This window comes from Myxine glutinosa, chromosome 2 (genome assembly GCF_964187855.1).
Source record: "Myxine glutinosa chromosome 2, kmMyxGlut1.1, whole genome shotgun sequence".
In the NCBI taxonomy this organism is placed as follows: domain Eukaryota; kingdom Metazoa; phylum Chordata; class Myxini; order Myxiniformes; family Myxinidae; genus Myxine; species Myxine glutinosa.
Window position 1 is genome coordinate 120,323,360 of NC_136262.1, and position 17,605 is coordinate 120,340,964.

The 17,605-nt window shown below is 35.1% G+C and overlaps 1 protein-coding gene across 7 annotated transcripts in view; it reads left to right on the plus strand.

The window, feature by feature from the left end:
• SPEN (spen family transcriptional repressor) overlaps nt 1-17,605 on the plus strand; it is a 125,873-nt gene that overhangs the window by 81,508 nt on the left and 26,760 nt on the right. For all 7 annotated transcript variants that reach the window (XM_068107252.2, XM_068107254.2, XM_068107256.2 and 4 more), the window contains one exon: nt 14,185-14,298. In XM_068107252.2, coding sequence (XP_067963353.2) covers nt 14,185-14,298 — 114 coding nt within the window. The remainder of the gene's footprint in view (nt 1-14,184; nt 14,299-17,605) is intronic.

Genomic DNA, 17,605 nt, shown 5'->3' on the forward strand with positions numbered 1-17,605 from the left:
CATTTATTAATTCGCATATTAACTATATGTCCTTTATAAAATTCAATTGTAAGCAGGTAGTTAAATTCAATGAGGAAAGGTGTATGGTCAGTATAACCAGGTGTTGTGGTTGTAAATTTTACTTGTTTAACAAAACGTGCTGTTTTCTTTAAAAATATATATTGTGATAAATCACTGAATCTAATTAAGTCATTCGCATCTATAGGGTTTGGATAATTGATTAATTTATAAGTATTCTTCATATTAATATTTTTACTTATACTATATTTTTGTCGTTCAGCCTGTGCCTTTGTATAATAATTTGATAAATCAATATCCTGAGAGGATTCTCCAAAGATAGAACCATCTTTTCCAACATAAGTCATTTATATTAGATTAAAAATGATATCATAAAAATTTTCATTATTGTTGAGTTGAAATAATACATATAAACATAATTGACCACAACATTTAGAATTAATTTCTTGAACTTGAAATGTTTGATAAACACCATTCTGTAAGAATTGTATTACTTCAACAGGTGGTGGCATACCATAACTATCAAAATAATATTTATCCTGACTATTATGAATACAAACCCAATGAGAACCATTCTGTGTGTCTAAATTCATAATAATATTCTTTGTATTCTTATTTATATGTATTAATTCATCTCTCATACAAATAACCACATTATCAATTTTTAGTGTTTTACAATACTTAGCTAGTTCTATATTTGAGGTTGTATTCTTTCCAAATTGTTTAAACCATTTATCCATTTATTTATAAGAAAGATACAATCCATTACCCCGTTTAGTTAGTTTAACACCCGCTTGAGCGATAGAGGAAAGCATATCTCCAACCAACAATCTAGCTTTATCAGGTCGACTTTCAAGTTTTTGAGCAAAATCTACAATTACACCACTTCCACTAATTTGTTTCTCCAACTCCTTATTATGTCTTTCCAATTCTTTTTGAGCTTTTAGTTGTGCCTTCCTTTCGTTAGCAGTTTTTACCGCTGCTGAAATGCCACCAGTCAATGCTTCCGCCGCACTTAAACCAGAAAATAAAGGAATTAGAAACGGGAGAAATCCTCCCTCTTGTATTGAATATTTCTTCAACATAGGTTTTGTCATTTTAATTTTAAGTGATCCAACATCATTTCGTGTTTTCACCTGCTCTCTTGTGAGTAAAACATCAATTCTTACTGCTCCTTTTCTTTGAATTGTATTAACATTAATAATACAAGGCTTTTGATTTTGAATACAAGATGTTAATTTATTAAGATTGATTTGATTAACATATACCGGTTCTTTCCTACTCATTTATTTATGAGAAAAAACCTATGTGATATTAATCATAACACCATTATCTGTATTAATCTGTAATTCTGTTTCTTCCAAAAGCAAACAATAAGCATCAACTTCTTCACTCTCCCCTCTTTCAATGTATAGAGAAGTATCCACTCTATTAGACTTTATAGTTTCCTTTTGAGAACTCAGGTCAATTGTGTAGATTGTATAAAGTTTTTGAAACGCAACCATATCCAAAATAGGATCATTATTACCGTTGCTTTCACACACCTTTTGGTAAGACTTGTAGGCTTCCGCATAATCATTTTTTTCCCAATCAATTTCCAATCTATCTCGCGGGTAAAATGTACCATCAAGAGAAACCCGAAGTTGTTTCACCTTAGCATTATCACTCAGCGCATTATTCTTATCAGTACCTTCATCTCCATCTGGTTTTAAAAAAATGAGCCATAGGTATCGTGGTTTTCCTGCCAAAACACCCAAATTCCAAGTGTAGGTAGTGTGTTACAGTTTAACGTGTTGACATCTTCTTTTAAGGTATGATACATTTAGTGGTTTCTTTGAGTTAAGTCTTCTATTTAACATCTCTTCCGTTTTAAGATTAGGAGTATATTCACTGATATACCAACACAAATCATTAATAACAAATTTATTATTGTCTCCAAAAGCATTTTGAGCCCCAAAAAGCAACCTATTTACATTATCATTCCTTTGTCGTTGAAATCTAATTTTAAGACCATACAAAACTTTATCATAATCACAAAATCCAAATATCCCTTTCAGAGGTACTGCTACAGGAAAACTAATCTCTGCTTTTGTATCATCATTATACGTTGACTTCCTTTGACTATAACCAGGGTCAGCATTTGTTCCCATTGACATATCAGGAATAAAACCTTCAACAGCTCCCTTACCCATTCTATCACTAAACGAATATAGTGTAAATTTCATAATTTCAGATGCAGCAGAGACATAATCAACCGCTTCAACCTCTTGTGTTCCAATATACAGGCGAACACTATCAAACATTTTCCAGAAGAAATCATTTACGAGTGTAGCATTAGTATTATTCGCAGCCTTAGTGAATTTAAATTTACACAGCAAGAAACTATCAGCTATATTCAAGTAAGTTTGTTGATTATTTATTTCAAAACTTTTTGTTCCGTTTGAATTCCAGTCTGTTCCTGTTATAGCATTTACCTTAAAATAGTCTTCCTTTTTAGTGGAGTTTGAAATGATAATCGTATCATCCAAATCATAGATACTATCAATCGCTTCCATACTTGTATTTATATAGCATTAAAATTGTTGAAACCCTGACCCAAGTATTTTAATGATTTTTTGTCGTTCTTGTGAAGATAGTTGAGTTTTACCTTTTTTAATTTCTTTGATTGCTTGTAATTTATGAGACTCCTTTTGAGCATCTTTTATACTCTTTATAGCACCCGCAACTGAGCCCACGGCAGAAGCAGTTGAACCAATTAGGTCTTTATGTTTAAGGATGGTTGAACCAATACCCATTAGAGTATCAATTATCCCATCTCCTTTATTTCTAAATTGATGTCCCACACCCCGTTGTCTCTTTGGTTTATAGTATCCTCTACCAAGAAACATACCTTCACCCTTATAGTATGGTGAAAGGAACATCCCATCCCCTGTAATTATTTTATATTTTCCCAACTCGTGTTTTCTCACAATAACCATTATTTATTTATTGAAAAACTTCACGTAGGTGAATTCTGATGGATATAATTTCATCATTAAAGGATATCATACGATTATCTTGGTCGGTTATCCTAAAATTTACTCTGTATATGGTTTTTCCTGACACAGGTAAATAGACAAGATTTTTTGGTTCCATATTAAATTTATAACCAATCAGGGTTGAGTATGCGCTGAATGAAAATATTGTATTTGTTCTTATTCCATCGTTATAAGCACCATCAATCAAATCACAATGAATTAATACTGAATTTATACCGGAGGATATTTGAATGACATTATCACTGTAAAACGTCCTGTTAGTTTCAATCTTTTTTGAAGAGAAACCCAAAAGCTCTCTAAACGATTTTTCAATCGTGAAATCAACTTTATAATTATTTTTAAGTTTAATAGTTGATTTTGAAGTGTGTTTTTGAATATCTATTACAATATTTTTTGGTTCATCACCTTGTTCTTTCATAAGTCGAGAGACTTCAGAAGATATTTGAGAAATCTCGTAAGCTCCGGGTGAAACGGTTATAGTTTTATATCCACTTCCTGGATTATAACTAAACTTGTTGTTTTTCTCTGTGATATTAAAAAGGGTATTGTAAGTCTCCATTGACAACAAAAGCCTCATATTCTTTTGTGGGGTTAAGTTGTAGTGGGTAAGAGAATGAAGCTATGTAATCACTCGTTGTGAAATTAAAACTAAGAATTGTGCTTCTCATCTTATTTAATATCTAATAAAATATCTTTGTATTGACATTTATTAATTATTTTCATGTTCATCAACTGGTCTAAAATGGCTGAGGCTTCATGAAAACAATTGTTGTTTCCAGCCTTCTTACTACCCAACAGCAATAATAGCCTATTAACTAATTGTGATGGGTCATTTGGAAGAAAGCTAACACCCGAACCAAGCTTACTTAAAGCATCAATAATATGTTTCTCCTTCTCATTCTTCTTCCTTTTACCAGCAACAGAAACTCCATAATCAAGTGCGTTTAGCAACTCAATATATACCCTATCTTCTGCATTTTCCGTATCAAGCGGTTCCTCAAAATAAGGTGAATTAGTATATCCATCTTTTGTTAGAAGAAACATTAATCTTGGAGTTAATTCAACATTTGGTTGAACAGAACTTAAGAACACCAATTTATCATTAAATATCAATAACTTTTCTTTCACAAGATGGAACTGTGCTGGTTCTTCTGTTGGAATGAGACCTGCTCTGGTTTTTGAACCCACCGGATATTCATTGTTTTGAAGAGCTTCCACAACATAATTGGGGGGTTGATTTACCTCCTCAAGTTTCCGAAATAATCCTTCATCATCATATTCTAATTCTCCAAGTTCTTTCTCTGTCATTTGACTAAAATCTTTGAGCATTTGAAGTTTTTTCGGAGTAAATTCTACCGTGGGAACTGTAGGTGAAATCGTTTGTTGAGTTTTTAAAAGTGGTTTAAAAAATTTCTCTTGTTTTCTTTCAAAGGCTTCTTCACCAGTTAGTTTCTGTCTCCGTTTCTTCTTTATCTCTTCCTGTTGCTTTACAACTTTTGAAAGCAACTCTTGATGTTCTTTAAACTTTCTTGCTCTTTCTTCGGTATCCATCTTCTGTATTTATTTATTGAAAAATATCATTTAATGAATTGTAATTGTCAATGGGAAAATTTTCCTTTTCTTCGTCATTATAGTAAATGTGTTGAAATAAAAGCTTTTCTTTAAATATTTTATCAAATTCTTTATTGGTATTAATACGAGTTGTTATTTCTTCTTCACTAATACTTGTATCTCTGCTTTTCATACGTTTGCGAGGAGTCTCCTCATCGATATCAAAACCGAATGATAAAATCTTAACTCCATCACTACACAAATGTTTAATAATTTGTCTCATTCCTTCAGGATTAGTTTCTAAAATCCCAAGACCATTAGATTTTACTTTATTTAACTCACTCTTACAATGTGAATATTTTGTAGAACCATGAGAGACCTCCTCAAATATTTGACCTTCGTTTCCTCAATCGCATATGTTCCTCCATTGAAATGTAGTAATAATCTTTCCCTTCTATTTCTCCTGGTCGCATTGCTCTGGTTGTAGTACCTACAAAACGAATCATAGGGTGTTTAAAAAAAAAAACTTACAAGCTTTTCATTTTTACTATTCAAGAGTTTAGATTTATGAAAGTTCTTTCCTGAAGCAGATTTACCCACAAGATTAATAATCGTTGTCATTTATGTGTGTAAAATATCAGTTAGTATTTCATCTTGTTTCACAACAATATATTTATATTTTCCAATCGTGTGTTTCATATAATTTTCAAATTCTTTTTTACTACATAACGTAGAGCAATTATCTCTCCAAAAATTATTTACATCTATTGAATTTAACGTAAATAAAATAAAAGTATTGGCATTGTTTCTTATTGAGCGTCGAGGGAGTTGAAAATATGACTGACTAAGATAAATACAATTACAAGAAGAATGTCTCCCTCTTGTATAGTAGCTATCCATTACTGTTTGGTTTCTCTCATTAACACAGTCATCAAAGATAACGAGGTTCTTTTTTGATTTGTCTGAATCTTGAGGTGAAGGTATATCATCCGTATTATCACTGAGAATACAAGTTATGGGTTTTGATTTTGATTTCTGTGTATCACAAAATAGTTGTATTATATCCTCAATGTTGTAATCATTTAGTTTGTTTTGAAGTTTAAATAAACTGATAATGTCTTGCTTTTTAAGACCCGCATTAAAACCTTGTGATAGTAGTTGATACTCGGGTTGAAAACTTGACTTCGTAAAAATTATTAAATTATCATAATCTAAAAAGTTGGGGGTAAGGAGCATCTTTAAAAGCAAACAGGTTTTTCCACATCCGCTTGATCCGACTATTAGACATCTTAATGAATTTGGAAGATTTTTATGGTTGTTAAATTTTATCTTGTTTTCCCAAACGGGTAAAAAATCATTCATTTATATATTTGGAAAACAAGTCATCTAACTTTTTTTGAGCTATTTTAGAAACTCTATATTTTATCCTGAGTTCAGGTTTAATTTCAAAATAATTCATTATTTTATTTATATAGTATTTTGTATTAACATTTCCATTAAAATTATTTTGAATAATAAATATCATTAAACCCTTATACATTTCCTCAATACAAAGAGTCTCTTCCCTTGAAAGAAATGGTGTATTATCATCATAATACTTAACATTCATCTCTCTTATTAATCTTGTAAAGTAATTCATTTTTGGTTCTAATTTAAAAGAGTTATATATATTTTTATATTTTTTATTGTCATTAATTAGAAGATAATCACAGAAAATACATTGTTTATATGAACCCTCATTATTAAGCCCTATTCTATCACAAGCCAGACAATTCTCTAATTTATCATATGGAGAGTCTGGAAATTCTAACTATCCTTCAGAACTTATCATATTTATATGGTAAATTTTTACTTAAACTAAACGCAAGTTTATTCGTTAATAAATACAATGTTTCAAAGCACAAAAGACAAATTTCAATCAATCTCTACTTTGGTGAAAGATATAGAAAAATATGTCAAAGATGTTAAATTGAACAAAGATAAATATGGAAATTTTTGGGTAAAACCAGTTATGGAAAATAACATGAGCCCCTCTATTTCATTTAAAGGAAGAGCTCTAACTATACCTGGAAAGACATCCATTAAAGTAAATCTAACAAAAGTTTCTCCTCTCCTCCTGGCAATTTATTCAAAGCTTGAAAAAGTGATCGATCGCGATACTTTTAAAAAGAATGATAAGACCATCAACAATACTCGTGGAGAAATTTGTATTTACTTTAATAATCCAAAGGGTGTAGATCTAAGTAAAATGAATGATGTTAATATTTCTGGTGAAATGTCATTTCGTTCTATGATAGTTAGAGATTATTTAAAGATAACTTTTGATATTAAAAATGTAGAGATTGAATCTGTTAATGAAAGAAAGTATATAGATATTGATGGGAATATTTTTCCTGCTAATTAAATATGAGTCATTACAGCAGTGAAGATTTTACTATTTTATTGAACTCGGACGATAGTGATGATAGTATTTCATTGAACTCAGATGATAGTTATGATGCTAATAGTTTGTGCTCAAATGATAGTTATGAGAGTAGCTTTATTGATGACTCTGAGTATGATTCTGAGTATTCATGTGATAGTTATGACTCAGATGATTCTGAGTGAAAAAGTGTTTTAGTTTAAGTATAGTTTCATATATAAAAAGCCTGTAAAAAGGCACTTTCTTCTATAAGTGTTTTACTTAAAGCACAGTTTCATCTTTTAAAAAACCTCTAAAAAGGTGTTTTACTTTAAGTATAATTTTGCTACATAAATATGATCAAAGCAACGTATTGTGACGTTTGTGAACAAGAATATAAACAATACAAAAGACACCTTAAAACTAACAAACACACATTTAATCTACTTCACCTACTATCTCCTATTCAGAAGGAAACAAAACGCTGTTCTGCCTGTAATAAAAATATCCTCAAGAAAGGCTTCGAAATACATCATAAAACAAATCAACATTTATCAAATTTTATTACAACTAAAAACAGTGATGGAGCATTCAAAGGACATATTAAAATAAGAGTCTGACTTCAAACCTCCCGAACCAAAGTCTATAGTTGATGCTGTAGAAATAGTTAAACCTGCTGTTCAAACATTGATTGAAAAAACACGAAAAGAAATGAAACCACTTAAATTTTATATGGGAGTAAAATTAGAAAGGATGAAGGAGTTATAGATACACCATACATGAGAACTGAGCCACACTTTATATCTTCATATCAAGATTTTAAAACATCAGGAGTCTATGATGAACTTATTAAACAAGAGCAAGATGTGGATAATTCAATCGTAGGAAGTGGATTCAATATAGGAAAAATTATTTTCATAGACATTCATATTCTTAAATCAAATCCACTAAAAGCTTCTTCTTACATTGATTTACCTCGTGTTATCAAAAATAGAAAAGCAGTTATCAATATCAAAAATAAAGACTAAATGTTTTCTCTGGTCTATTCTAGCACACTTACATCCTCCACATTTTCATGATGAAAGAGTATCTCATTATAAAAAATATGAGAATACATTAAATACGAAAGATCTAAAGTTTCCTATGGCTTTAAATGATATTCCTAAATTTGAAAAGATGAATAATTTATCAGTTAATGTTTATGGTCTAACAGACACAAACAACATTCAGGTTTTAAAGCTTTCTGACAATTGTAAACAAACTCATATTAATCTTCTATATTTTAATTCAGAGGAAAATTCACATTATACATACATCAAAACACAACACAACAACATGCATTTTAAAGGCCATTTTCCCTGCTAGAGTGGGGGTTAGCCTTGCGGTCCCCATGACAATCTTCTCCATTTTGCCCTATTTTCTGCATCTCTCCTTGTTAACCCCCTTGCCCGCATTTCTTCTTCCACCATCTTTAGCCAAGTCTTTCTCGGTCTTCCCCGTCTTCTACTTCCTTCTACATTCATTTCCATCACTCTTCTCAACCAGTCACTTTCATCCTTCCTCAACACATGACCAAACCATCTCAACCTGTTCCTCTTCACAGCATCAATCACAGGCTCTATTCCCATCATCTTTCGCAATTTATCATTTGTATTCCTCTCTCTCTCTCTCAACGATACTCCGCACATCCGTCGAACCATTCGCATTTCCACCCTTTCCAACCTTCGTTGCTGCTCTACATTCATTACCCATGTCTCGCTCCCATAAATCATAACACTTCTCACACATGCAGCATACACCTTTCCCTATACATACATACATATATATACTATACATACATATGATACATACATATACATCAAATACTCCATATACATACATCAAAGATATTGCTAAATTAATAAAACCACAAGTATGTAAAAGAACAAATAAAATATATATTTGTTTGCGTTGTCTTAACTTCTTCAATTCACAAAAAAAAATTAGATAAACATTCAAATTATTGTGGTGATCATAAATCAACGGTAATCAATATGTCTAAAGAAGGCTCAAAGATCACATTCAAAGATGAAAAGAAAAAGATCAAACATCCGTTTGTAATATATGCTGATTTTGAAAGTATTCTAGAAAAAATAAATACTGCTTCTCCAGATCCAAAAGAATCATACACAAATAAATATCAAAAACATACTCCTTGTGGTTTTTGTTATATCAAATCATCCGTTGGTGATAAATATAACAAGTTAGAGGAGTATAGAGGCTCAAATACCCCAGAGGAGTTTGTGAAACGACTAGAAAAAGACTGTGTTCGATTAACCAAGATAATGAGAGAAACCAATAAACCAATGTCCTTGACGAGTGAAGAGAAAAGGGAATTTAGAAAAAACAATGTTTGCTATATTTGTGAGGAAAAAATTAGTGAAGGTCTAAAGGTTAGAGATCATTGTCATCTCACTGGTAAATATAGAGGTCCGGCTCATCAAAGTTGTAATATTAATTATAAACTCCCCTCTTTCATTCCTGTCTTTCTTCATAACAATGCTCATTATGATACGCATCTATTTATTAATGAACTTTCAAAGACATCTGGACACATTTCAGCAATTCCTAACGGATCAGAAATACATTTCATTCACAAAAACAATTCACACATCTCCTATTACTCATATCAGATTTCTTGATACATTTAAATTCATGGCAAGTCCATTGGCTAACTTGATTCAAAATCTAAAAGAGTTTCCATGTCTTTCAGATTATTTTTCAGATAAAGATTTACTAATAATAATAACAATAATAATTCATTTATTTTGTATAGCCCTTTTCAAGAAGCCCAAAGGCGCTTTGACAGAGTGGAAAACATAATGCATAACAATACATGAAAACAACAATTGCAAAAAGGCGAATCAATAGGGAAATATTTAAAGCAAAAGGAGGGAGAAGGAGAAGAGATAGTCAGGGGTTAAATGCTGTGGGTTGAATGTTGAATGCAGTGTTGAACAGGTGGGTCTTTAGTGATGTTTTGAATGTGGTGAGTGAGGAGGAGTCTCTGATGGTGTGAGGTAGTGAGTTCCAGAGGGTGGGAGCAGTGATGGAGAAGGCCCTGGCCCCCCAGGATCTGAATTTGGTCCGGATGGAGGGGGTCAGGAGGTTGGTACCAGCAGAGCGGAGGTTGCGGGTGGGAGTGTGTCTGGAGAGGAGGTCAGCCAGGTAGGATGGGGCCAGGTAGGATGGGGCCAGGTTATGGAGGGCTTTGTATGTCAAGAGGAGGATTTTGTACTGGATTCTCTGGGGATGGGGAGCCAGTGACGCTTGTAAAGGACGGGGGTGATGTGGTCACGGGTCCGGGAATGGGTGAGTAGACGGGCAGCCGAGTTCTGAATGTATTGGAGTTTATTGGTGATTTTTGAGGGTGAACCATAGAGGAGGCTATTGCAGTAGTCCAGACGGGAGGTGATGAAGGCGTGGATGAGGGTTTCTGCAGCCGTGGAGGAGAGGGTTGAGCGGAGACGGGCAATGTTTTTCAGGTGAAAGAAGGCTGACTTTGTGATCTGTTTAGTGTATTTGTCGAAGGAGAGGGTTTGGTCAAAGATGACGCCAAGATTCCGGATGTGAGGGGAGGTGGATCCTGGGATACCGTCGATGTTGAGGGCAAAGTTATGGGTGGATTTTGTGAGCGTTTTTGGGCCAATGATGATTATTTCAGATTTATCACAGTTAAGCTTGAGGAAGTTAATTTGAAGCCAGGATTTTATTTCAGTGATGCAGTTTGTCAGGATAGAGTGGGTGTCGGTGGAGACGGACTTGGTGGAGATGAAAAGCTGGATGTCATCGGCGAAGCAGTGGAATTGGAGACCATGACGGTGGATTAAGTGACCGAGGGGGGACAGGTAAAGTATGAAGAGGAGGGGGCCAAGAACTGAACCTTGGGGGACACCTTGGGGGAGGGGAGCAGTGGGGGATTTGCAGTTATTGATGGAGATGAACTGGCGTCTGTCAGAGAGGTATGATTTAATCCAAGAGAGGGCAGTGCCGGTAACGTTAAAGGTGGATTCAAGTCGGGTGAGGAGGATGGTGTGATCGATGGTGTCAAAGGCAGCGCTGAGGTCGAGGAGGACGAGAATGTTGAGGTTGCCAGCGTCGGAGAAGAGGAGAAGGTCGTTGGTGATTTTGAGGAGAGCAGTTTCAGTACTGTGGTTGGAGCGGAATCCGGATTGGAATGTTTCATACAGGTTATTGGCAGAGAGGTGATGTTTGAGTTGAGTGGCTACAGCGCGTTCCAAAACTTTTGACAGAAAGGGTAGGTTGGAGATGGGTCTGAAGTTGTTTAGGGTGTCAGGGTTTAGACCAGGTTTTTTTAGAATGGGGGTAACAGCAGCAATTTTGAGGGAAGGTGGGACGATGCCTGTAGACAGGGAGGAGTTTATTGTTGCAATGATAAGTGGAGAGAGAGCAGGGAGGGAGGCCTTGACAAAGCTGGAGGGGATGGGGTCAAGAGTGCAGGTGGCAGTTTTCATTCAGTTTTCATTCCACAAATACTAACACAAAAGGGAATTTACCCCTATGACTATATAGACTCATTTGAGAGATTCAATGAAACACAACTTCCTTTAAAAGAAAATTTCTATAACAAATTAAACAACAGTCCTATATCTGATAAAGATTATGTACACACACAAAATGTTTGGGAAAAATATAACATCAAGAATCTTGGCGAGTATCACGATTTGTATCTCAAAACTGATGTGCTTTTATTGGCCGATGTATTTGAAGCCTTTAGATCTGTTTGTCGCACTGGATATGGATTGGATCCTGCTCACTACTACACAGCACCTGGATTGGCTTGGAGCGCGATGTTGAAAATGACAAAACAAGCTTTGGATTTGATAACCGATGTTGATATGCTTTTGATGATTGAAAAGGCAAAAAGAGGTGGAATTTCGCAAGTCTGCTCGAGCAGATACGCAAAAGCAAATAACAAATATCTTCCAAATTATGATTCAACGAAAGAGAGTTCTTACTTGATGTACTATGACGCAAACAACATGTATGGCTGGGCAATGTCTCAAGCTCTTCCTTATGGAAAACTTAGATGGGTAAAGGAAAAAGACTACAAAAAGGTTTTACAAGATGTATGTATCTCTACACAAAAAGAAATGGATGATTCAAAGGTTGGTTATTATTTTGAGGTCAATTTAAAATATCCTGAAGAACTTCATATCAAACATAAAGATCTTCCATTTGCTTGTGAGAAAGAAAGTCCAAAGAAAGAATGGTTGAGTGATTATCAACGATCGTTTGATTTTGGTGAATCAACAGAAAAATTACTTACTACATTATATAACAAGAAAAATTATGTTCTACACCAAAGAAATTTGCGACAATATTTATCAAAAGGTCTAAGAGTAGAGAAGATCCATAGGGTTCTAAAGTTCAATCAAAGTCATTGGCTAAAGGAGTACATTGATTTTAATACACAAAGAAGAACAGAGTCAAAAACAGATTTTGAGAAAGACTTTTATAAATTGATGAATAATGTGGTCTTTGGTAAGACTATGGAGAATGTGAGGAAAAGACAAAATATCAGACTATCAACATCTTGGAAACGAGCATCAAAATTAATTAATAGACCGAGTTTTATCAGAGCCGAGGTCTTTCCTGAGAACTTTTGTGCGATCCATTTGGTTAAAGAGAGTATTGAAATGGACAAACCTATTTATATTGGAACATCAATTCTTGATTTATCAGTCATTAATGTATGATTACTTTTATAATAACTTGAGGAAGAAATATCAAAATGATGTTAATCTACTTTATATGGATACAGATCGTTTTATTTTGAAAATTAATACTGATGATGTTTATTCAGACATGAAAAAGGACATTAATATCTATGATACAAGTAATTACAGTCCAGAGAGTGAGTTGTTCTCTTCTAAAAATAAAAAGGTGATTGGAAAGTTCAAGGATGAATTAGGAGGAAATGTTATGAGTGAATTTGTGGGATTGAGGTCCAAGGCTTATGCTTATAAATACATTGTGAATAACGTTGAAAAGACTGATAAGAAGTTAAAAGGTGTAAAGAAAAATGTTATTAAAGAAACAAGAAACTTTAAGGATTATTATAACTGTTTAACAACAAAGAAAGAAGAGTTTAGAAAGATTAATGGAATAAGAAGTTATAAACATCAATTATATACAGAAGAAATAAATAAGAAATTGCAAGGTTTATTTTAGAAAATGGAATTGATAGTCTCCCTTATGGTTATATAAGTATATAAGTGATAAGTTAAAAAGGGGGTTCGGGATTTTAACGGGCTACCGCCGCCTTTTTTTACTATTATATAAATGATAGAACCAAGTATCAACCAGACTAAAGAGTGGAGGTGTAATCAACCTTGGTATATAAATGGAAAACATAATGAATGTGAAAAATATCAAATAAGACTTATTGAAAAGGCAACTGGTAAAAAAAGTTCACAAAACAAATAAGAGAATTAATTTAAATATTGGTGAGTTGGGTAAAAAAGATGGAAATATTTTTGAGTGGACGGAAAACTTTGATGGTTGTCAGGAAAATATATACTTTAATTTAAAAATGGTGTGTGGCACTGGAGGTGCTCGGACAAGAACATTGAGGGAGGTTTATCATTTTATCTTTGCTCAGTTAAAATATCTTGATAAAGAACCAAACTCAAACATCTTCTTTGTTAATGTATTAGATGGTGATGGAAGTGGTAAGATAATTAAATTATTTCCCACACATAAACAAATATTTGTAGGATCATTGTTTCAGTGGTCTACTAAACAACAATGATCATTGATAGGAAGAGTAAAAGGCCCATAAGACCAAGTAAAGGGGGACAGGAATAGAGGTGTTTATGGGAAATGAAGAAAAGTGATGGTGAGAGGAAAATTTACATGTAAGTGAATGGAGATTTGGGGCTGTCCCAGGAACAACATTTATCATCTACTGGGATGATTACGAATGACTTCCTAAACATCACCCTTTTTTGTCTAAGTGAAAATCGATTGAGGATGTTTGAAACAAATGTACATGCAGAGGACGAATTATTGTAACGTTGGGTCGGAGAAGTGAAACGGGCAGGTACAGCATGTCAATGATTTTTACCCATGTTGCGATGCATCCACTCATTCATCATTTATCTTGTGTGCCAGGTTGTGTTGGATCGGCATCGAGGCATGGCACTTGTCTTTTACAGCGAAATCGAGAGTGCCCAGGCTGCCGTTTTGGACACAAAGGGACGCAAAATGTCTGGGAATCGCATAAAGGTGAGTAATGTCTGTCAGTGAAGGGGATAATGGGGTTACTTAACCAGATACCTAGACAAAAGCTGTGTGTTGCTGAAGCACCTTCCACTTCCCTACAACCTCTATTCTGCCCAACTTTGACAAAAGGAAGCCAGTAACATACCTGAGAAAAATGAGTAAAGTTGCCCAATTACATCGTGTAAGCAAGTGGCATCCACTGACACACAGATCTTTCTAATTTAGTTCTTATTTTAGCTTTAACTGCCCCATGTCAAAAGGAAGCAAGTAGCCAAACATGTTTTTGTAACTACTTCCTTTTGAGTAGTATTAAGTAGGGTAGTATTAGAGGACTGGTTGTTTATAGTGTCACGCATTTGTTACAATGACATTTGTTACTACTTCTGGTTCGGGGATCGGCGATCTCTCCTGTCAGTACTTCTAAGTTAAGTTTCCCTGACCATTTACATTGCGTTTTACTGTCTCGTTACCTCTGCCACCAAAGGTGGATGGAGGTTATGTTTTCACCCCGAACTGTCTGTTTGTGAACAGGATTTCTCATAAAGTTGTGGACGGATTCGGACGAAATTTAGTGGAGAGGTTGGCTATTTGATTTCAGGTGATCTCAGGCTATTTGATCTCATTATACGCTGGTGATCTCAGGCACTACACCTGAAAAGAAAAAAAAGGAAATTTGTATAATTTTATTTGTTATGTACCCTAGATAATTAAATTAAAAAATTATTTTCACTTGGTCGAGTCTTTTTCATGGAATCAATGACCATAATGTTCCTACCCTTTTTTGTGATTTTTTAAGATCTCAGAAGGCAGCTATTTTGTATAAGGGGTCAAGGTGACTTCAAAAATAAAAAAATAACTGCCCTATCTATTTCCACATGCTGGAATTAATGGGGGAAGAAACGTCATTCGTGCATATAGCTCGTTTGGTTCCCAAGTTATACCATTTTTTAAACTCAACTGGACTATGTCCAGCTGAGTTTTTGTCGACACCCAGTGTCCATCGTCCGTCTGTCGTCTAAACAATTTGACATCTACGCTCTAAAAGTCACTAATATTGATGAAATTTGATGAAACCTGTTATGCAGCATCTTTAAGACATAAACTAGTTTGGGATTGCATTTGGGCGTTGCACACCCAAAAATGGGCGCGGCAGGGCGGCCATATTGAAAAACAATTTTTGTCATATATTTTTAGCACATATAAACGATATAGTTTGTGGTTCTATTATGCATATTCTAACCATATTGATATAGACCAGTTGAGTTCAGGTTCCCTGGAACCTCTCTAGTTTGCTTTTCAACATGGCCAACAGCAGACATCTGGGATTTCGAGGTCAGGATGACCCCCCAAACCAAAGATTGACCATCCCATAGATGTCACACCTCAAAATTACTGGAAAATTACCCCAGTTCATGATTGTAGTGTATTTAGTTCAAAGGTTATCACCAGCCTCATGCCCGAAATGACCACCAGCGTCCATTTTTGAATTCGCGCTCTAGCAGGGTTAGCCCCCATATTTCAAATAAGGAGCTAAAACTTTTCATAGGAGCTAAATCTTTTCTAAATAGTCGAAGGTACATAGAACAACAATAAAAAGGTAGGAACATAATGGTCACGGATTCCATGAAAATGACAGGGAGAAAAGAGAAACAAAAGAGGTGTGTGGAAAGCCTGGATTTTGGGATTTTAACCAAGAGTGAATGGCTGAAAGAACACACACACATGTTGGAGGGGTTGTGTAGGATTAGATATGTTCCATTTATCAGTATGCCCAGTATGTGGTTGGCTTTACAGGCCAGCTTTGCCTTTTTGATTCATTATATTTTTGATTTTTGATTTCAGCTTTGCCTTTGCCCATGTGAGGTCATTGTTGATGGTTAGGTCTTGGGGTTCAGGAGACTTAACCTCATCTCGTGACTGAGCATGGAAATTTATACGCGAGTTCTTTTTTCCTGAGAAATAGGGTGAGACTGAGAGATTTACAGAATTCCATGTCTTTTATATATTTTTCTATTGCTTCGAGAAGTATTGTCACATCACCAGCGATTAAGACCACTGGATGACAAATGGCCGAAGGGGTTTTTTTTTTTTTTTTTTTTTTTAAATCCCGAGGCGAACTCCCGAATTATTGGCAGTTATAACGCACACGAGATGGAGACTGCGAGACGTTTACCTGATGAAACACATGGGTTTATTCACGAATCCAACACCATGCAAACAAGACAAGGAAAATTCAACAAATAATTTAATGAAAATAAAGCAAGGGGTGAAAATGTCGAAATAAATGTTGAGGTAAATTAAATTCCTAATTGAGGTCCCTCCACACACAGACTCAAATACGATCACACAGGGGAAAATGAAATGAAATAAAACCCCTTCAGCCGGCACTTAGTTTGTCCAACGAGATCGTTTGGTTAGGTCGGCAGTGGTGACCAAGTCCAATGCTTCCCGCGCCTGAGCACCCAATATGGCGCTGGCCGACGACGTGAGTGCACCCATCCGTGAAACGAGCAGCCAAGACGGCCTTCTCAGTGTTCTCCACCACTTTTCAGGAGGGACAGCGTGGCCTCCAGCTCCCTTGCGCCAACAATAATCGCAGCTCCTTAACGATTGTTGCAGAAAAACGATCTCCTCAAAAGCACACAAAAATGGCCAAGCTTCTTCACTAGGACCTCTTCTTCTCTGGAAGCTTCTGGATCACCTCCCACCAACCAATTGCGAAGCTCTTTCCAACTCACCCCATGCTCCTCTCGGCCAATGTGAAGACACATAGACAATCTTAAGCTACAGTTTCCCGACTTAAATACATCGAGATTTCTCTTACGCGTCCACAGTCCATTCTACAATTATACAATCCTACTTTTCCTATGGGATATTTTTACCAACCTACCCAAGCCCCCCACAAACCTAACAGTATTTATATACCTGTACTTAGTTTTGTGTGCTCCTTCTGTATCCATCACACTTTTTTCTAAAGAGTTCCTGCTGCTATGTACCTTTGTAACTGCTACATTGAGACTCCAAGTCCTGCTTCCTATTCCTTCACAGAAAGACAGACTTAAATCGATTATTACCTTTGCAACGTGAACATTTATATTATTCTACGACAACAGGAATCCTTTAGAGTTTAGAATAAAGCATGATTAATTGACACGCACACACACACACACACACACACACACACACACACACACACACACACACACACACACACCTTACTTCTTTTTTAAGTAACTAGGGCATGCCCGTACGTGGGTGCAATGCCCGTACGTGGGTACGTGGGTACGTGGGTGCGAGTACGGTGACAATC